At 46.6% G+C, this 19,875-nt stretch overlaps 1 protein-coding gene across 5 annotated transcripts in view; it reads left to right on the top strand.

Moving 5' to 3' along the window:
- Positions 1–10,855, top strand: part of kynu (kynureninase) — a 288,595-nt gene extending 277,740 nt beyond the window's left edge. For all 5 annotated transcript variants that reach the window (XM_072471682.1, XM_072471700.1, XM_072471709.1 and 2 more), the window contains one exon: positions 10,554–10,855. In XM_072471682.1, coding sequence (XP_072327783.1) covers positions 10,554–10,700 — 147 coding nt within the window. In that variant the 3' untranslated portion in view covers positions 10,701–10,855. The remainder of the gene's footprint in view (positions 1–10,553) is intronic.
- Positions 10,856–19,875: the final 9,020 nt, after the last annotated feature.

The raw sequence follows: 19,875 nt of genomic DNA, 5'->3' as shown, positions 1-19,875 counted from the left end.
TTTGGCACTAGTCTCCACAAACGGGGACCAGATGGAACGGCACCCATGGGGATCTCCCAGGGGATCGAAGGCCCCCAGATGCATGAACTTGGGGCAAGGTGGTGCCCTGGCATGGCTAGTGCCACCTGAGCACCCTGGCAGTGCCAGCCTGACACCTTGGCATTGCCACCTGGGTGCTAGTCTGGCATTGCCAATGTGCCCAGATGGCACTGTCAGCTGGCACGGGCACTGCAGGATGCCAGGTTAGCACTGCCAAGCTGACTTTATTTGCTCACTCGCGTGATCGAGCTGGGGGTGCATTGCATGAGTGGTGCGGGGTTCGAGGGGGGGTCGGGGACCCTCAAAGTGCGCTTGGGCTGGGGAGGATAGGGGGTCACATGTGAGCCTTCGAGATCGAAAGCCATTTAAGAATGTCATCCCGATCTCTCACTACACTGGGGATTTCCAGTGAGCAGAGCTTCTCAGTGTGTAAAACGGGGCTATGCGTGGCCTTGGCCTTGTGTTCCCGCTGAGGCCCCTTATACAACGCGAGTCGTGTTGTAAAGACACATTTTTCTTGGCGCTGCGGGCGGCGGGAAACACGCAGCTAAATGCTCTCACTATGGGACTTTGCTCCCAATTAGTTCAATCGATCCCTGAGGGGCAATTTGGCATGGTCCATCCACCTAACCTGTCCATCTTTGGACTGTGGAAGGAAACCGGAGCAACCAGGTGAAACACTCTTGTCGGTGATCCGATCTGCTCCCCAGCAGGAAATTACTCAGGTGTGGCCTTGGCGGAGAAAAACTCCCAGATGCCACATAAACTCGGCAAAGTGCCGTTGAATAGCGGGGTGTTTGTTGGCGCTACACTCTCCGAGAAGCACCCTGCAATAAGCGTCCAAACAAGGCAGAATTTTTTTTTCTGTTGAATCGCGCCCAATATCTTAAGAACCACAATTGATCAAAGACCAATAATAATGAGAAGGAAGACAAAGAAAATTTCATAACAATTTAAAGTTTTTTACAGAAAGTAATTAATTAAATGGTAATTTCTTGCAATTATAAAGTTAATGACATTTAAAAAAATGAAATAAGTGATTTAATTGTCCTAAAAATGGGCTCCTTTGCTCCTTGAGTTGTTAATGATCCACATGTGGCCCTAGAGCCATATGTAACATTTGGAGCATTTCCCTTAAATTAATTTATTGGCCATTATCTTCTTAGTAAGGTGATCGTGATAAAACGTGCTTTAATGAAACTCCATTTCAGCCCTGCAGCTAAAACAGACAGCAAAAGACAAGTTGGTTGTGTACTCACTGAGGTACCATTCATTCCCTGTAATAACCCACACAGTTTTGCAGGCGGATGGAGTGCTCATCCGAAGCAAGCTGAAGCCTTGTAAATTTCTGAAAATGTTCTGCCAATGGTCCATACTTTTTTACCTGATAACTGAACAGGTATATTGCACCTTGGGGAGGCAGTGACATAGTGGTATTGTTACTGGACTAGTAATTCAGAGGCACAGGATAATGATCTGGGGACCTGGGTTTGAATCCCACCATGCCTGGTGATGGAATTTAAACAAAATAAATTATCTGGAATTAAACATCTAATGATGACTATGAAACCATTGTCAATTGTCGTAAAAACCCACCTGGTTCACTAATGTCCTGTACGGAAGGAAATCTGCCATCCTACCTGGTCTGACCTACATGTGACTCCAGACAAACAGCAATGTGGTTGACTCTTAAATGCCCTCTGAAATAGCCTCGCAAGCCACTCAAGTGTCTTCGACCACCACGAAAACACGGAAAAAGGAATGAAACCAGGCGGACAATCCGGCATCGAACCAGGCACCGGAAACGACTATGGCAAACATAGCCCCGCCGACCCTGCAAAGTCCTCCTTTCCCAACATCTGGGGACTTGTGCCAAAGTTGGGAGAGCTGTCTCACAGACTAGTTAAGCAACAGCCTGTCATGGTCATGCTCACAGAATCATGCCTTGCAGATAATGTCCCGGACACCATTGTAACCATTCCTGGGTACGTCGTGTCTCACTGGCAGCAGAGGTGGCGGCACAGTAGTATACAATCGGGAGGGACTTCCCCTGGGAGTCCTCAACATCGACCCCATGAAGTCTCATGGCTTCAGGTTAAACATGCGCAAGGACACCTGCTGCAGATTACCACATACCGTCCACCATCAGCTAATGAATCTATACTCCTTGTTGCATACAACTTGGAGGAAGCACTGAGGGTGGCAAGGACGCAGAGTGGGGGAGTTCAATGTCCATCACCAAGAGTGACTCAGTAATACCACAGACCGAGCTGGTCGGGTTCTAAAGGACATAGCTGCTAGACTACGACTGCAGCGTCTTCAACCGTGGTGGTTGAAGACTAGGGGGTGAGGGAACCAACAAGAGGGAAAAGAATACTTGACCTCATCCTCATCAATCTGCCTGCAGCAGATCAACTGTCCATGACAGTATTGGTAGAAGGGACCGGCACACAGTCCTTGTGGAGACAAAGTCCCATTTTCATGTTGAGGATACCCTCCATCGTGTTGTGTGGCACTACTGTGCTAAATGGGATAGGCGTCAAACAGACCTAGCAACTCAAGACTGGGTACCCATGAGGTGCTGTGGGCCATCAGCAGCAGCAGAATTGTACTCATCCGCAACCTGCAATTTCATGGCCCAGCATATACCCCACTCTATCATTACCACCAAGCCAGGGGATCAACTCTGGTTCAATGAAGAGTGCGGGAGAGCGTGCCAGGAGCAGCATCAGGCATACCGAAAAATGAGGTGTCAACCTGGTGAAGCTATAGCGCAGGACTGCTTGTATGCCAAACAAAAAGCAGCAAGTAATAGAGAGAGCTCAGCGATTCTACAACAAACGCATCAGATCTACGCTCTGCAGTGCTGCCACATCTGGCCGTGAATGGTGGTGGACAATTAAACAACTCACTGGAGAACAAGACTCCACAAATATCCCCATCCTCAATGATGGAGGAGCCCAGCACATATGTGCAAAAGACAAGACTGAGGCATCCACAACAATCTCCAGCCATAAGTGGGGAATGGATGATCCATCTCGGTCTCCTGCAGAGGTCCCCAGCATCACAGATGTCAGTCTTCAGCCAATACGATTCACTCCATGTGATATCAAGAAACGCCTGCAGGCACTGGATACTGCAAAGGGCATGGGCCCTGACAATATCACGGCAATAGTACTGAAGACTTGTGCTGCAGAACTTGCCACACCCCGAGCCAAGCTGTTCCAGTACAGCTACAACACTGGCGTCTACCGTGCAATGTGGAAAACTGCCCAGGTGTGTCCTGTACACAAGAAACAGGACAAATCAACGTAGCCAATTACTGTCCTATCAGTCTACTCTAGCATCAGAAAATTGATGGAATGGGTCATCAACAGTGCTAGAAAGTGGCACCCACTCAGCAATAACCTGCTCACGGACGCTCAGTTTGGATTTCGCCAGGGTCACTCAGCTCCTAACCTCATTACAGCCTTGGTTCAAATATGGACAAAATAGCTAAATGCGAGAAGTGAGGTGAGATTGACTGCCCTTGACATCAAGGCAGCATTTGACCAAGTATAGCATCAACGAGCCCTCACTAAACTGGAGTCAATAGGAATCGGGGAAAAGCCTCTGCTGGTTGGAGTCATACCTGACACAATGGAAATGGTTGTGGTGGTTGAACTCACCACCACCTTCTGAAGGGCAAATAGGATAGGCAATAAATGCTGTTCTAGTGAGTTAGTTTTTGAGTTAAAACCATAGAATTCCTGCAGTACCGAAGGAGACCATACGGCCCAACGAGCTTGCACTGACAGTCTGAAAGAGCAACCTACCGAGGCCCACTCCCGTGCTCTATTCCATAATCTAACCTGTACATTTCTGGACAATAAGGGGCAATTTAGCATGTCCAAACCATCTAAACTGCACTTCTTTGGACTGTGGAAAGAAACCGGGGCACCCGAAGGAAACCCACACAGACGCGGGAAGAAACGGCAGAAACACATGCGTTTGGCCAGAGATTTGGCAAATCTTATATGCCATGTTTTTCGTGAAGACGTGATGCCATGTGTGTTGGAGGCTATCCAGTGTCAGTCGCTTTGAAGATGAGCACAGAGCTCAATTTCTTTGCCTCTGGATCTTCCAGGTATTAACAGGGGACTTGTGCAGCATCTCTTAGTTCAAAACACATTTATGCATAAAGGAGGCCACTGATACCCTTTACAGGAAGGCCCATCATTGTGTTAGGTTTGTTCTGGGCGAAGATAACCAAATCAATGATTCATCGGCTTCACAGCATCTCAGATTTCCCAAGAGTGCAGGGTGCAACAGACTGCACCCATGTTGCTATATGGCTGCTACAATGAAGCCTGTATATCCACATGGTTTCTAATATTTGGGGGCTGCTGATACAAGAGCTACCATTGCATCAATGTACAACTTGTGTACGATCATTTCCAGCACGTACCTAACATTTGTGCATGGTACCATGGGAGTTGGCATGGTTCCCACATCCTAGGTCATTCCCAGGTGCCTGAGATTTTTGAGGGGCCAGTACCTCTGCAGGTGTGACTATAAGGCGTTCCTAATGAAATGGTAGCACACTGGTTAGCACAGTTGCTTCTCAGCTCCAGGGTCCCAGGTTCGATTCCTGGCTTGGGTCACTGTGCAGAGTCTGCACATTCTCCCCATGTCTGCGTGGGTTTCCTCCGGGTGCTCCTGTTTCCTCCCACAGTCCAAAGATGTGCGGCTTTGGTGGATTGGCCATGCTAAATTGCCCTTAGTGTCCAAAAAGGCTAAGTGAGGTTACTGGATTACGGGGATAGGGTGGAGGCGTAGGCTTGAGTAGAGTGCACTTTTCAAGGGCCATTACAGATTCGATTGGCCAAATGGCCTCCTGCACTGTAAATTCTATGATTCTATGAAACTCTGGCTGATGACTCCGGTGTGTCACCTTCAGACTTGTCCGACGAGAGGTAGAATGCTGTTCAGATCTCCATACATTCCCTTTTAGAGCAGACCATAGAGTTTAAGAAGATGTACTTCAGATGCTTGGGCCACCCAGGTGACTCACTACAATACAGTCCTGGTACGCTCTCACACATCTTCAGAGTGCGTTACGCCCTCCATAAACTGGTAATGCAAAGAGGTGATCCCTTGCCAGAGCGTGAACTGATGGACAATGAGAGCTCATCAGAGGATGAAGATCCAGAGGCACAAGAACCTCAGGAAACTGCTGAGTATCAGTATGAACATGATGATGCCATGGAAGAAGGAAGGCATGGGTGACATGCCCTTGATACTTTAATTACTGACAGGTTCCAGTACGAATAAAGTGAAGTGTGGGCATATGAATCTATTTCTCCTAGCCCTCAATGCTATTCCTTTTCATCTTGTGTGATATCCAACCACTTACAGCGAGAATGAGTGCTGAACTCACACTTGCACAGTCTGGCCTCATGAATCACCAGGTCATGGTCTCTGCCTTGGCCTGCGGTGCCCTGGGAATTGCTCACTCTGGGAACTGAGAATGCACCAAGGAGAAAGAGTGATGTGAGAGAGATAACTTGAAGCATTTGCTGCCAGATAATGATGCAAACACTTCAGCGACTGAGATGAGAGCATGTCTAGGAATCTCCTCACCCTGTGCACGTCTTGTCTTCTGTCACTACCACTGAGGAGACACAAATGCCACGAGAATATCAATATTTTTGAACTGCCCCCACTCAATGGTGTGTCCATGAGGAGAAGGGTTAGAAATGCTTACATCACACACTGCAAATAAAGATTTGAACACATAGAACATAGAACATTACAGCGCAGTACAGGCCCTTCGGCCCTCGATGTTGCGCCAACCTGTGAAACCACTCTAAAGCCCATCTACACTATTCCCTTATCGTCCATATGTCTATCCAATGACCATTTGAATGCCCTTAGTGTTGGCGAGTCCACTACTGTTGCAGGCAGGGCATTCCACGCCCTCACTACTCTCTGAGTAAAGAACCTACCTCTGACATCTGTCCTGTATCTATCTCACCTCAATTTAAAGCTATGTCTCCTCATGCTTGACATCACCATCTGAGGAAAAAGGGTCTCACTGTCCACCCTATCCAATCCGCTGATCATCTTGTATGCCTCAATTAAGTCACCTCTTAACCTTCTTCTCTCTAACGAAAACAGCCTCAAGTCCCTCAGCCTTTCCTCATAAGATCTTCCCTCTACACCAGGCAACATTCTGGTAAATCTCCTCTGCACCCTTTCTAATGCTTCCACATCCTTCCTATAATGCGGCGACCAGAATTGCACGCAATACTCCAAATGCGGCCGCACCAGAGTTTTGTACAGCTGCAACATGACCTCATGGCTCCGAAACTCAATCCCTCTACCAATAAAAGCTAACACACCGTACGCCTTCTTAACAACCCTCTCAGACTGGGTGGCAACTTTCAGGGATCTATGTACATGGACACCGAGATCTCTCTGCTCATCCACACTGCCAAGAATCTTACCATTAGCCCAGTACTCTGTCTTCCTGTTATTCCTTCCAAAATGAATCATCTCACACTTTTCTGCATTAATCTCCATTTGCCATCTCTCAGCCCAGCGCTGCAGCTTATCTATGTCCCTCTGTAACTTTTAACATTCTTCCGCACAGTCCACCACTCCACCGACTATAGTGTCATCTGCAAATTTACTCACCATCCTTCTACGTCCTCCTCCAGGTCATTTATAAAAATGACAAACAGCAGTGGCCCCAAAACAGATCCTTGTGGTACACCACTAGTAGCTGGACTCCAGTCTGAACATTTCCCATCAACCACCACCCTTTGTCTTCTTCCAGCTAGCCAATTTCTGATCCAAACTCCTAAATCACCCTGAATCCCATGCCTCTGTATTTTTTGCAGTAGCCTACCGTGGGGAACGTTATGAAACGCTTTACTGAAATCCATATACACCACATCAACTGCTTTACCCTCATCCACCTGTTTGGTCACCTTCTCAAAGAACTCAATAAGGTTTGTGAGGCACGACCTACCCTTCACAAAACCGTGTTGACTATCTCTAATCAAATTATTCCTTTCCAGATGATTATCCTATCTCTTCTAAACCTTTCCAAGATTTTGCCCACAACAGAAGTAAGGCTCACTGGTCTATAGTTACCGGGGTTGTCTCTACTCCCCTTCTTGAACAAGTGGACAACATTTGCTCTCATCCAGTCCTCTGGCACTATTCCTGTAGACAAAGATGACTTAAAGATCAAAGCCAAAGGCTCAGAAATCTCCTCCCTAGCTTCCCAGAAAATCCTAGGATAAATCCCATCCGGTTCAGGGAACTTATCTATTTTCACACTTTCCAGAATTGCTAACACCTCCTCCTATGAACCACAAGCCGTTCTAGTCTAGTAGCCTGAATCTCAGTATTCTCCTCGACAACATTGTCTTTTTCCTGTGTGAATACTGACGAAAAATATTCATTTAGCACCTCTCCTATCTCCTCGGACTCCAAGCACAACTTCCCACTACTGTCCTTGACTGGCCCTACTCTGACCCTAGTCATTCTTTTATTCCTGACATATCTATAGAAAGCTTTAAGTTATCTTTGATCCTACCTGCCAAAGACTTCTCATGGCCCCTTCTGGCTCTTCTTAGCTCTCTCTTTAGGGCCTTCCGAGCTAACTTGTAACTCTCGAGCGCCCTTACTGAATCTTCATGTCTCATCTTTACATAAGCCTCCTTCTTCCTCTTGACAAGTGTTTCGACTGCTTTAGTAAACCACGGTTCCCTTGCTCGACCACTTCCTCCCTGCGTGACAGGTACATACCTATCAAGGACACGCAGTAGCTGTTCCTTGAACAAGCTCCACATTTCCATTGTGCCCATCCCCTGCAGTTTTCCTCCCCATCCGATGCATCCTAAGTCTTGCCTCAACGCATCATAATTGCCTTTCCCCCAGATATAACTCTTGCCCTGCGGTATATACCTATCCCTTTCCATCACTAAAGTAAACGTAATCGAATTGTGGTCCCTATCACCAAAGTGCTCACCTACCTCCAAATCTAACACCTGTCCTGGTTCATTACCCAGTACCAAATCCAATATGGCCTCGCCTCTCGTTGGCCTATCTACATACTGTGTCAGGAAACCCTCCTGCACACATTGGACAAAAACAGACCCATCTAAAGTACTCGAACTTTAGCGTTTCCAGTCAATATTTGGAAAGTTAAAGTCCCCCATAACAACTCTGCTGTTGTATTCGCTCCTATCCAGAATCATCTTTGCAATCCTTTCCTCTACATCTCTGGAACTTTTCGGAGGCCGATAGAAAACCCCTAACAGGGTGACCTCTCCTTTCCTGTTTCTAACCTCAGCCTATACTACCTCAGTAGATGAATCCTCATCAAACGTCCTTTCTGCCACCGTAATATTGTCCATGACTAACAATGCCACCCCTCCCCCTCTTTTACCACCACATCTCCCTGACAACATACAAGGGTGCAGAGTTCAACTGAGGTTGCTATCATGTGAATGTCAATCTCAGAATGTGACACTATCACTTGAGTGGGCGGATGGTTAAACCATCATGCAAGAGGATTCAAATGCACAAATTGCCTTCCGTTGACCACAATAGTCAGAAAACCATCAAATATATTCACAAAAGTATAATTTCATTACAGTGATAACACAATCATGAACCAAAAGTGACATTAACATTTCTTAACTTTCCTAACCCACACCACTTTGCCTGCGTGCAACCCCGGCATCTTCAGCAGAGGTGGAGGCAGCCTAATAAGTCCTGATATCTATGATGATCTTGGCGGAGGACCCGGCTTGATATTGGTCTCCTGATCAGGATATAGTGCCTTCAGCAGCATGTGTTGCTGGAGTGGATAGGAGGCACAGGCAGTGGGAACTCTGGGTGGCGGCACACCCTTCTAGTGTCCAGAGAGGAGACCCCTAGGTTGATACTCTTCTCCTTGTGAGTGCCTGACTCCTGCAGGAGATGGTACGCCAGAAGAGAGATCAAGGTGCCTTGTCCCCATGTGGCTGACATCTAGACGGTGACCATCAGGGTGTGTGGCTATGCTGTGCCGGGCCAAGCTCAAATCTGGCAAGACCTACTGGGCCAAGGTCTTCATGGCGGTCACCAAACTTCCCATGGTGACCTTGAGGCACCTGCACGCAGAGGGGCTCCTCCATTGTTCCCTCTAGTGTGCTGAGTGACTCTGCCTGATGTTCTGCCACTTGTTGTTGCATCTCCAGCATTTTGTTAGGCGCCATTTCCAGAGATTCAGCATTTGAGTTGGACTGAGCACTAGCTGGTCCTGCTGGGCTGCTTTGTGGGCCTTGATCTCCTGCTGCCAGAACATGGAGAATATATTCCCGTTGATGAGCATGAGCAATATAAGAGGCATGCGATTCACTGCGATTTTCAGGATTTGACGAAGTGATGGATTGTGATCCGTACAAGGTTTCTGCGAGAAGTGGCGTTCCAGTTCCCCACAGGAACGATCTCTGTCTTCCCCAGCCAGCTCAGCTCTAGCTGCTCATACTCAGTGAGGGCAATGAATTTGGCCGTCCTTCCGACCAACAACGTTTCATGCCTGTTGTGTGCCAGCTTGGCCTATAGGAAGACAAAAGAAAGGCATGTGATGAGAAGGGATGGAACAGAGATTGGGTGATATTTTGGTCCCTGGGTATGTAATGAGCCCTCCCCAGAAGAGCCAGAGGATAGAGTGTGAGCAACACGAGAGGTGGGATGATGGTGATGTGAAAGCTTTCATGGGCGAATGAGTGCAGAAATGTATCCCCACCAATGGTTGGATGAGATCCCTGAATAGTGTAGTTATTTGATACCATGTATGATACCATGATGAGAGTTTGATATTGGAGGGATTTGAAAGATGACTTACCTTGACCGAGTGGATGAGACCATTCATCCTTTTCCTGCACTACATGACATTTTGGGTGCTGTTGCCAGCTGTGCTGACCTGCTCTGCGACAGCCTCCCAGGCCAGAAACGTGAGTTTGGTTTGTTTCTTGGAACCATCCCTAGGGCGCAGGACATAACGGTGCACCCGCACTCCTCTGCTAAATGCCTCAAGGGCCTGGTGGGTGAAATGGGGTGCTGCCTTCGTTTTCAGGCTAGAAGCCTTGGTTCTCCTGATTGCCAGATATGGTGATCTCCTGAAGACATGTGGGCTGTAGAGACTGAGATGAATGGTTGGACTGATGTTTCAATATGGCCCTCAGATCCTGACCCCTCCCCGCTGGTGATGTAATCATGCTCACAACCAGAAAGTGCATGAACCTGATTTCCATGAATTTACATGGATATAAATCTCATTAAGTGGCTTTATCGCACCCCCCGCCCCCCCAATGTTCTCTTTTGACAGGCAGAAGACATTTTGCCATTTTGCGGGGGGGGAGGGAATTCTGCCCATTACCAAGTGATTTCTTAAACCATTCATTGCTTTTACTTCATCAACTTAATTTATTTTACACAGAGAAATAATCATCTTTTCCCTTTTCCAACAGTGTGACAAGCGGGGTCCAAATGCTCTACGAGTTGCTCCTGTGCCTCTTTACAATTCCTTTTCTGACGTGTACAAATTCATCAAGATTTTGAATGAATCCTTCAAGGCTGCAATGCGACAAGTCCGTGATGAGGTGTCAGACGATTGAGCTGGATTTCATCATGCTATCAAAACTATCTTGTTACAAAATATATTTCCACATCGTTTGGTGATGTGTCAAAATTCCTCCTGCTTATTATTGTCCAACTAATCTTATTGGGTGATTTTCCAGGTGTCAAAAATAAATTTTTTTTAAATGAACAAGTATTGTTCAAAGTTAGTAATTTACAAACGCAAAAGCATTTCAGACTTACCTTAACAGACCAAAGCAACCGGAAAAGTCACATTACACTCCTGTGGATGGCCAATCAACATGATAAATGCTAACCGGGAAGGCAGCACTGTTTGTATCAGACATTATACATTTCTACAAGTGAGAGAACAAACTAAAGCAAGACATCAACAACAAAAGCTACACTACATTAACCACTCATGGGGATGGAATTTATGGAGCCAGCTTAAAATATTGGCAGTTTGAGACAGAAAGAGGTCCGTATATAGACGCTAATTGACCACTATAGGATTGCCTTCTGCCACTCCAGCCCTGACTGAAAAGTCCATTCGCACCATGCCGGCCAGAAACCCGGCTGGCCCATGGGAATAATATGTTCGGGGTTGACAAATTGGATCAAGGTTGGACTTCCACCACCATCCGCCCTAGAGAGCACCCAGCCAATCTGATTGGCTTGTAGTTCTGTAGTCCCAGCAATGCCAGAATCGAATGGCAGCCACTGCTGGGCTCACAGGCAGTTCACAAAGTTGAAGAAGTGATGGACCCACACACTTAATGTAAATCAGGAATATTGTTTGGGATTGCCCAGCAAACCCCAGCAAGGTGGGGGAAGGGCTTCAGAGGCTGGCGAGGGAGGATTAAAAAGAGGGTACAATCTTGGAAAGGATGCACACAATGAGCACAGGGGACCACTTCCAGAGGAGCCACCCTCCTTTCAATCACACAGATTATTTAAACTTCTGGGCTGCTCGCTTTGCCTCCGCCATCTCCAAACATATGTAAAATAGCAGCAGAGGTAGAAAGAGGTCCTTAAGTAAGTAATCATTAATAGGCCATTTTCAATTCGACAAAATATGAATCAATTTGTCCCCAATTGTCTATAAAGGTCAGTAGGTAGTGTTCAATATAGGTTTGATATGGATAGAAAGAAATTTAATAGGGGTGTGAATACATAATTCAGCCCTTCGAGCCTGTTCAGCCATTCAATATGATCATGGCTTATCCTCTATCTCTGGTCTCCACATCCTTCTATGGTAGAAAGTTCCACAGGTTCATCACCCTCTGAGTAAAGATATTTCTCCTTGTTTTCGTCTTAATGGCCTACCCTGTATCCTGAGACTTGTTCTAGGCCCCCACAGCCAGAGTAAAAAACATTCCTGCATCCAGTCTGCACAGACTGGCAGAATTTTGTACGTTTCAATTAGATATCCTCTCATTCATAAGGGGCGTCATTCTCCGACCCCCCGCCGGGTCGGAGAATGGCCGTTGGCCGCCGTGAATCCCGCCCCCGCCGAAGTCGCCGGTACCAGAGATTGGGCGGGGGCGGGAATCGGGCCACGCCGGTTGGCGGGACCCCCCGCTCAATTCTCCGGCCCGGATGGGCCGAAGTCCCGCCCAGAAATTTGGCGGACAAAACCTGGCCCGCGATCGGGGCCCACCGATCCGCGGGCGGGCCTGTGCCGTGGGGGCACTCTTTCCCTTCCGCCTCCGCCACGGCCTCCACCATGGCAGAGGCGGAAGAGACTCTCCCCACTGCGCATGCGCGGGAAACTTTCAGCAGCCACTGACGCTCCCGCGCATGCGCCGGGAAACTGTCAGCGGCCGCTGACGCTCCCGCGCATGTGCCGAGTTTCCGCGCCAGCTGGCGGGGCAACAAACGCCATTTCCGCCAGCTGGCGGGGCGGAAATCTCTCCGGCGTCGGCCTAGCCCCTCAATGTTGGGGCTAGGCCGCCAAAGATGCGGAGCATTCCGCACCTTTGGGCCGGCGCGATGCCCGTCTGACGCCGTTTTTGGCGCCAGTCGGCGGACATCGCGCCATTGGGGGAGAATTTCGCCCAAGATATCTAGGAGCAGAATCAGGCCATCTGCTCCGCCATTTGTTGATGGCTGACCTCATCCTGACCTGAACTCCACCATCCTGCCCGTTCTCCATAATCCTTGAACCCATTACCAATTAAAAATCTGTCGAACTCCTCAAGTTTACTCACTGTCCCAGCATCCACCGCACTCTCGGGTAGTGAATTCCAGATTCACAACCCTTTGGGAGAAGTGATTTATCCTCAAATCTGTTTTAAATTTGTTACCTCTGATCCTAAGACTATGACCTCTCATTCTAGAATGCCTCACAAGAGAAAGCATCCGCTCCATGTCTACTTTATCCATACCTTTTAACATTTTGTAAACCACAATTTGATCTCCCCTCATTCTTCTATACTCTCGAGAGTATAGGCTTAAATTGTTTAATCTCTCTTCACACGACAAACCCCTCATCTCTGGAATCAACCTAGTGAACCTCCTCTGAACTGCCTCCAATGCCACTACATCTTTCCTCAAATAAAGGGATCAAAACTGTGCACAATACTCCAGGTGTGGTCTTACCAATGTCTTGTACAGTTGCAACAACAATTCTTTACCTTTGTACTCTATTCCTTTGGCTATAAATGCCAACATTCCATTCACTTTCTTTATTATCTGCTCTACATGCATGCTTGTTTTCTATGACTCATGAATTAGGACCCCCAGATCCCTCTGCACCCTGGAGTCTCTCCCCATTTAGATAATAAGTTGCCTTCCCATTTCCTGACCAAAATGCATGACCTCACACTTATCCACGTTATACTCCATCTGCCACATTTTGGCCCACTCTCCTAACCTATCTATATCCATTTGTAAGGTTCTTATTTCCTCATTGCAATTTACTGTCCCACCTATCTTTGTGCCATCTGATAATTTGGCTGTAGAACCTTCTATCCATGTATCCAAGTCATTTACATAGATTGTAAATAGCTGGGGCCCAGGGACCAAACCCTGTAGTACCCACTAGTTTCTCCTTGCCATTCAGAAAAAGACCCAGTTATACCGACTTTCTGTCTTCTGTCCGTCAGCCAGTCTTGTACCCAAGCTAATTAATTACCCTTAATCCCATGTGATCTAACCTTGTAAATTAACCTTCTGTGTGGCACCTTATCAAATGCCTTCCGGAAGTCCAGACATATCACAGGATCACCATTATCCATTTTGATTGTTACATCTTTGAAGAACTCAAACAAATTAGTCAAAGATGATTTTCCCTTCACAAAACTATGCTGATTCTGATGGATAGAGTTTTGATTTTCCAGATTTCCTGATATTACTTCCTTGATAATTGATTCTAACAATTTCCCAACAGATGTTAAACTAACTGATCTGTAATTTCCCACATTCTGCCTCCCACCCTTTTTGAGTAAGGGCGTTACGTTAGCATTTTTCCAATCCATTGGAACCTTTCCCATGTCCAGAGAATTATGGAATATTATAACCAATGGATCCACGATCTCCGCTGCCAAAGTCGAAGACACCCTAGGATGTCGGCCATCAGCCCGGGGATTTGTCTGCCCTCAATCAATAGATTGTTGAGTACAGTTTCCCTACTGATGTTGATTGTTCTAAATTCCAACCTTTTTATTACCTCTGAATTGCCCGTTTCTATAGGAATTGTACTAGTGTCCTCCACAGTGAAAACTGAGGCAAAGCATTGATTTAACATCTTTGCTATTTCTGTATTCCTCGCTATTAACTCTCTGGTTTCATCTTCCAAGGGGCCAACATTCACCTTTGTGACTGTCTTCCCTTTTATGTACTTAGAGAAGCATTTGCTAAGCTTTTTGATATTTTGCTCCAGTTTTCTTTCGTAATTTACCTTAGCATTTTAAAATTTTATTTTAGTATCCCTTTGTTTATGTTTGAAAGTTTCCCAATCTTCCAGTCTGCCATTGGTCTTTGCAATATGATATTCCTTAGTTTTTGCCCGAATCATGTCCTTGACCTCCTTGTTCAGCTATTGGATAATTTTTACCCCTCTTCCCATCTTTCTTCCTCACTGGGAGAAATTTTAGTTGTGAGGAATTGAGTATCTCCTTAAACAACTGCTACTGCTCATCAGCTGTCCTACCTTTTAGACTTCCTGCCCAGTTTACTGTTGCTCTTTTTAACCTTAGTCTATTTGCTCTGTTTACGTCACCTTTGCTCATGAGTCGCCAGGTATCTTTATGATACCGCCACGTGGTTCAAGTTCAGGTTATGATTAATAATACAGCACACCGCTTAGTAAGGATTAAAACAACGGTCATTTATTATATACAACAAGCAATATTAATACCCTAATACTACTATTTATATAATAAACCTATCACTACTGGCCAATACTTAACTTTAGGAAGAGCCCACCAGGTCAGGGAAACGAATGGCTTGTCCAATCAAATCTGGCCCACGGGATTCAAAAGGCTGCTACAGGTCGGTGGCTAGGTGTCTCAACCGGATAGCGATCGTTGGATTCAAACTTACAGTTGCCGGTGGCTGGTCTTGCGAAGGTCTCGAGCAGGCGAAGAGGAGAGAGAGAGAGATCTGAACTTGGACCTTCACTTTTATAGGGCCCAGGGGCTTCCCGCCTCCCGGGGCGGCCCTTGACCCTGAGTCCCAAGTGATTGGATTCTGTCCCAAATCTCTGGGGTCGATGTGTCCAATGGTGAGACGATTCCTCGATCGGGGGGTGGTCGCTCACCTGTCTTTGTTTCGGCCACTGCAGGCGCCGACAGGTCTGGCCCGGTAGTCAATTGCTAATATGTTGCAATTGTTCCCGGGGATAGCCGATTTAACTGTGGATGTCTGAGTAGATTGGCTGCAAACAGTCCTGAATGCAACTGCGAATACCTCGGTTGATGGGCTGTTGATAGCCCTGAGTATCGATCTGGGCTACCTTGCCAGAGCCGAATATGCAAAACTGTCTGCAGCTGCCTGCTTGTGTCTTCTTGGCTGCTTTTCCCAGCAGTCTTCCGGGTTAGCCGTTTTAAACTGGGTTTTGGCCTGATTAATCGGAACGCAGCCATTTTACATGGCTACACTACTCGGGCCAAATCTGTCCTCAAGCCTATGTAATTTCCTTTGTTTAATTCCAGAACACTCGTGTGGGACAATTTCTCGCCACCAAACTGAATTTTAAATTCTACCATACGATGGTCACGATTCCCAGAGGATCCTTAACTATGAGGTCATTAATTAATCCCTCCTCATTACACAATACCAAATTCTTCAAAATTGCAGTGAGTATAGGTCCCATCAACCCAACCTCTTCTCATAATACAATCCTGCCGTCACAGGAATTAGTCTGGTGAACATTTGTGACACCCCCATCATGGCAAGTATATCCTTTCTTAGATAAGGAGACTAAAACTGCACACAATGCTCCATTTGTGTTCTCAGTAAGGCCCTGTACAAATGCAGTGAAACATTCTTGCTCCTGTACTCAAGTCCCCTTGCAATGAAGGCCAACTTACCATTTGCCTTCCGAGCTGCTTGCTGTACCAGCATGCTTGCTTTCAGTAGCTGATGTTCTGGGGCAGTAATTTTCAAAGACAGGGTCGTGAGCCGCGGGTGGGTCGCGGGCAGGGGTAAAGAGGGTCGAGGGGCCATGCATCACCACATTCCCGATTGCCGGAAGAAGTGCTCAATGGCCTCAACAAGCTTTTAAAAATGCCTGCTGTGATGTGCTTTGAAAATGCTGGCCATCCGCGCATGCATGCCCCCTCAGCAGTGTGTGGGCCCGGAGCACAACGAGGCAGAACGCCTCGTCCTGACATCAGCGAGCTGACCGAGGAGCAGAGTTTATTTTACCATAAACACAGTTTTGTTTTAATAGCTGGAGTCTTCCTGCCTGGAGTGGCGGCAGAGAGCAGGTCACGCACCCCGTACACTGACGTCACGTGCTCTGCGCGAAAGAAAGAGATCCCTCCATTTTGCACATGCCAGCAGTACTGATGTGAGCTTCACGGCCTCTGGTAAACAACCCATGAAGAAGAAGTTGAAAGCAGGAACAAAGCAGCATAAAGATGATTTCTTGAAGTGTGGGTTTATTAATTGTGCCACTGCAAATCAGGGTCCAAGGTACATGTGTATTATATGCGGGGAGGTCCTGGCAAGTGAAATATTAAAACCCTCTAAACTTCAAAGGCATTTCAAGACTAAGCATAGGACAAATCTCTTTATTTTTTTTTCAATGGTGCAGTGAGACCTCAGACCATAAGACATAGGAGCAGAATTAGGCCACTCGGCCCATCAAGTCCGCTCCGCCATTCAATCGTGGCTGATATTTTTCTCATCCCCATTCTCCTGCCTTATTCCCATAACCCCTGATCCCCTTATTAATCAAGAACCTATCTATCTCTGTTTTAAAGACACTCTTGGAATTGGCCTCCACAGTCTTCTGCGGCAAAGAGTTCCACAGATTCACCACCCTCTGGCTGAAGAAATTCCTCCTCATCTCTGTTTTAAAGGATCGTCCCTTTAGTCTGAGATGGTGTTCTCTGATTCTAGTTTTTCCTACAAGTGAAAACATCCGCTCCACGTCCACTCTATCCAGGCCTCGCAGTATCCTGTAAGTTTCAATAAGATCCCCCCCCTCATCCTCCTAAACTCCAACGAGTACAGACCCATAGTCCTCAACCGTTCCTCATATGACAAGTTCTTCATTCCAGGGATCATTCTTGTGAACCTCCTCTGGACCCTTTCCAAGGCTAGCACATCCTTCCTTAGTTACGGGGCCCAAAACTGCTCACAATACTCCAAATGGGGTCTGACCAGAGTCTTATACAGCCTCAGAAGGAGATCCTTGTCTTGTATTCTAGCCCTCTCAACAGGAATGCTAACATTGCATTTGCCTTCTTAACTGCCGACTGAACCTCCACATTAACCTTAAGGGAATCGTGAACACGGACTCCCAAGTCCCTTTGTGCTTCTGATTTCCTAAGCATTTCCCCATTTAGAAAATAGTCTATGCCTAAATTCCTCCTTCCAAAGTGCATTACCTCACACTTTCCCACATTGTATTTCATTTGCCACTTCATTGCCCACTCTCCAAGCTTGTCCAAATCCTTCTGCAGCCCCGTTACTTCCTCAATACTACCTGTCCCTCTACAGATCTTTGTACCATCTGTGGCACCTTGTCAAAGGCCTTCTGGAAATCTAAATTAATCACGTCCACTGGTTCTCCTTTGTCCAACTTCCTTGTTACCTCCTCAATTAACTCTAACAGATTTGTCAGACATGACCACCCTTTGACAAAGCCGTGCTGACTCAGTCCTATTTTACCATTCACTTCCAAGTACTTTGCGATCTCATCTTTAATAAACAGACTCTAAAATCTTACCAATGACTGAAGTCAGGCTAACCGGCCTATAATTTCCCGTCTTCTGCCTCCCTCCATTCTTAAACAGTAGTGTTACATTAGCCACTTTCCAGTCCTCTTTGACCCTTTCTACCTCCAGTGATTCCTGAAAGATCACCTACCAATGCCTCCACAATTTCCTCAGCTATCTCTTTTAGGACCCTGGGGTGTAGACCATCTGTTCCAGGTGACTTATCCACCTTCAGACCTTTCAGTTTCCCCAGAACCTTCTCCTTAGTGATGGCCACTGCACTCACCTCTGCCCCCTGATTCTCCTGGAGCTTTGGCATCCCACTGGTGTCTTCCACCGTGAAGACTGATGCAAAGTAACTATTCAGTTTGTCTGCCATTTCTTTGTTTCCTATTATTACTTCTCCAGCCACATTTTCCAGTGGTCCAATGTCTATTTTTGCCTCTCTCTTACCTTTTAATAATTGAAATAAACTCTCCCTATCTTCTTTTATATTATTAGCTAGCTTGCACTCATTTTTCATCTTCTCTCCCCTTATTGCTTTTTTAGTTGTCCTCTGCTTGCTTTTAAATGATTCCCAATCCTCTGGCTTCACAATAATCCTTGCCACTTTGTGTGCTTTGTCTTTTGGTTTTATGCTGTCTTTGACTTCCCTCGTCAACCATGGATGCCTTGTCCTTCCCTTAGCATGTTTCCTGTTCCTTGGGATGATTTTCTGCAGTGCCTCCCGAATAACCCCAAAAAACTCCTGCCATTGTTGGTCCACTGTCTTCCCTGCTAGTCTCCTTTTCCAATCAACTCTGGCCAACGCCTCCTTCATGTCTTTGTAATTACCCTTATTTAATTGTAATACCGTTACATTTGACTCCAGCTTCGCCCTCCCAAACTGCAGGGTAAATTCAATCATATTGTGGTCACTGCTCCCTAAGGGTCCCTTCACCTTAATATCCCTAATCAAGTCTACCTCATTAGACATCACCAAATCCAGAATTGCCTGTTCCCTAGTGGGTTCTCCCACAAGCTGCTCCAAAAAAAATCTCTTAACCATTCCACAAATTCCTTTTCTTGGGATCCACTCCCAACCTGATTTTCCCAGTCCTCGTGCATATTGAAGTCCCCAATGATTATTGTGATATTGCCTTTTTCATGCTTTCTCTATCTCCTGATTTATTTTCTGCCCCACATCCTGAATACTGCTGGGGTCCTGTCCATAAATCCCATCAAGGTCTTTTTACCTTTGCGGTTCCTCAACTCTACCCACAGAGATTCTACGCCTTCTGATTCTATACCGCTCCTTGCTATCGATTTAACTTCATTCCTTACTAACAATGCAACCCCGCCCCCTTTGCCCATCTGCCTGTCCTTTCGATTGGACACATATTCTGGTATATTTAGATCCCAGCCTGATCCCCTTGCAGCCACGTTTCTGTGATGCCTACAACATCGTACCGGCCAATTTCAATGTGCGCAACAAGCTCATTTACCTTGTTTCGTATACTGCGTGCATTAAGGTACAACACCCTCAATCCTGCATTGACCACCTCCCTTTTCACACTTGTCACCTTTTTTGCTCTGCCTGAGGGTGATGTTCTATTATTTTTGTTCTCTATTTCCCCTTCAGTTATGACACCTTCTAAGTTAACGCTCTGGTTCCCAGCTAAAATCATCAGTTGAAGTCATTTTCAGATCTGTTACATTGAAGAACAAACAAGTGATATCGTGAGGACCAAGCAGGCTCACATGTCACATTAAAGGTAAGCAAAAATGGTGGGTCTCGAAGGTCAGCCGGCGTAGGTCTCGATGGTCAGCCGGTATGGGTCAC

The sequence above is a fragment of the Scyliorhinus torazame genome, chromosome 2, assembly GCF_047496885.1.
Source record: "Scyliorhinus torazame isolate Kashiwa2021f chromosome 2, sScyTor2.1, whole genome shotgun sequence".
Lineage (NCBI taxonomy): Eukaryota > Metazoa > Chordata > Chondrichthyes > Carcharhiniformes > Scyliorhinidae > Scyliorhinus > Scyliorhinus torazame.
Note: the sequence above shows the minus strand (reverse complement) of the source record. Positions and strands in the feature narration are given on the sequence as shown.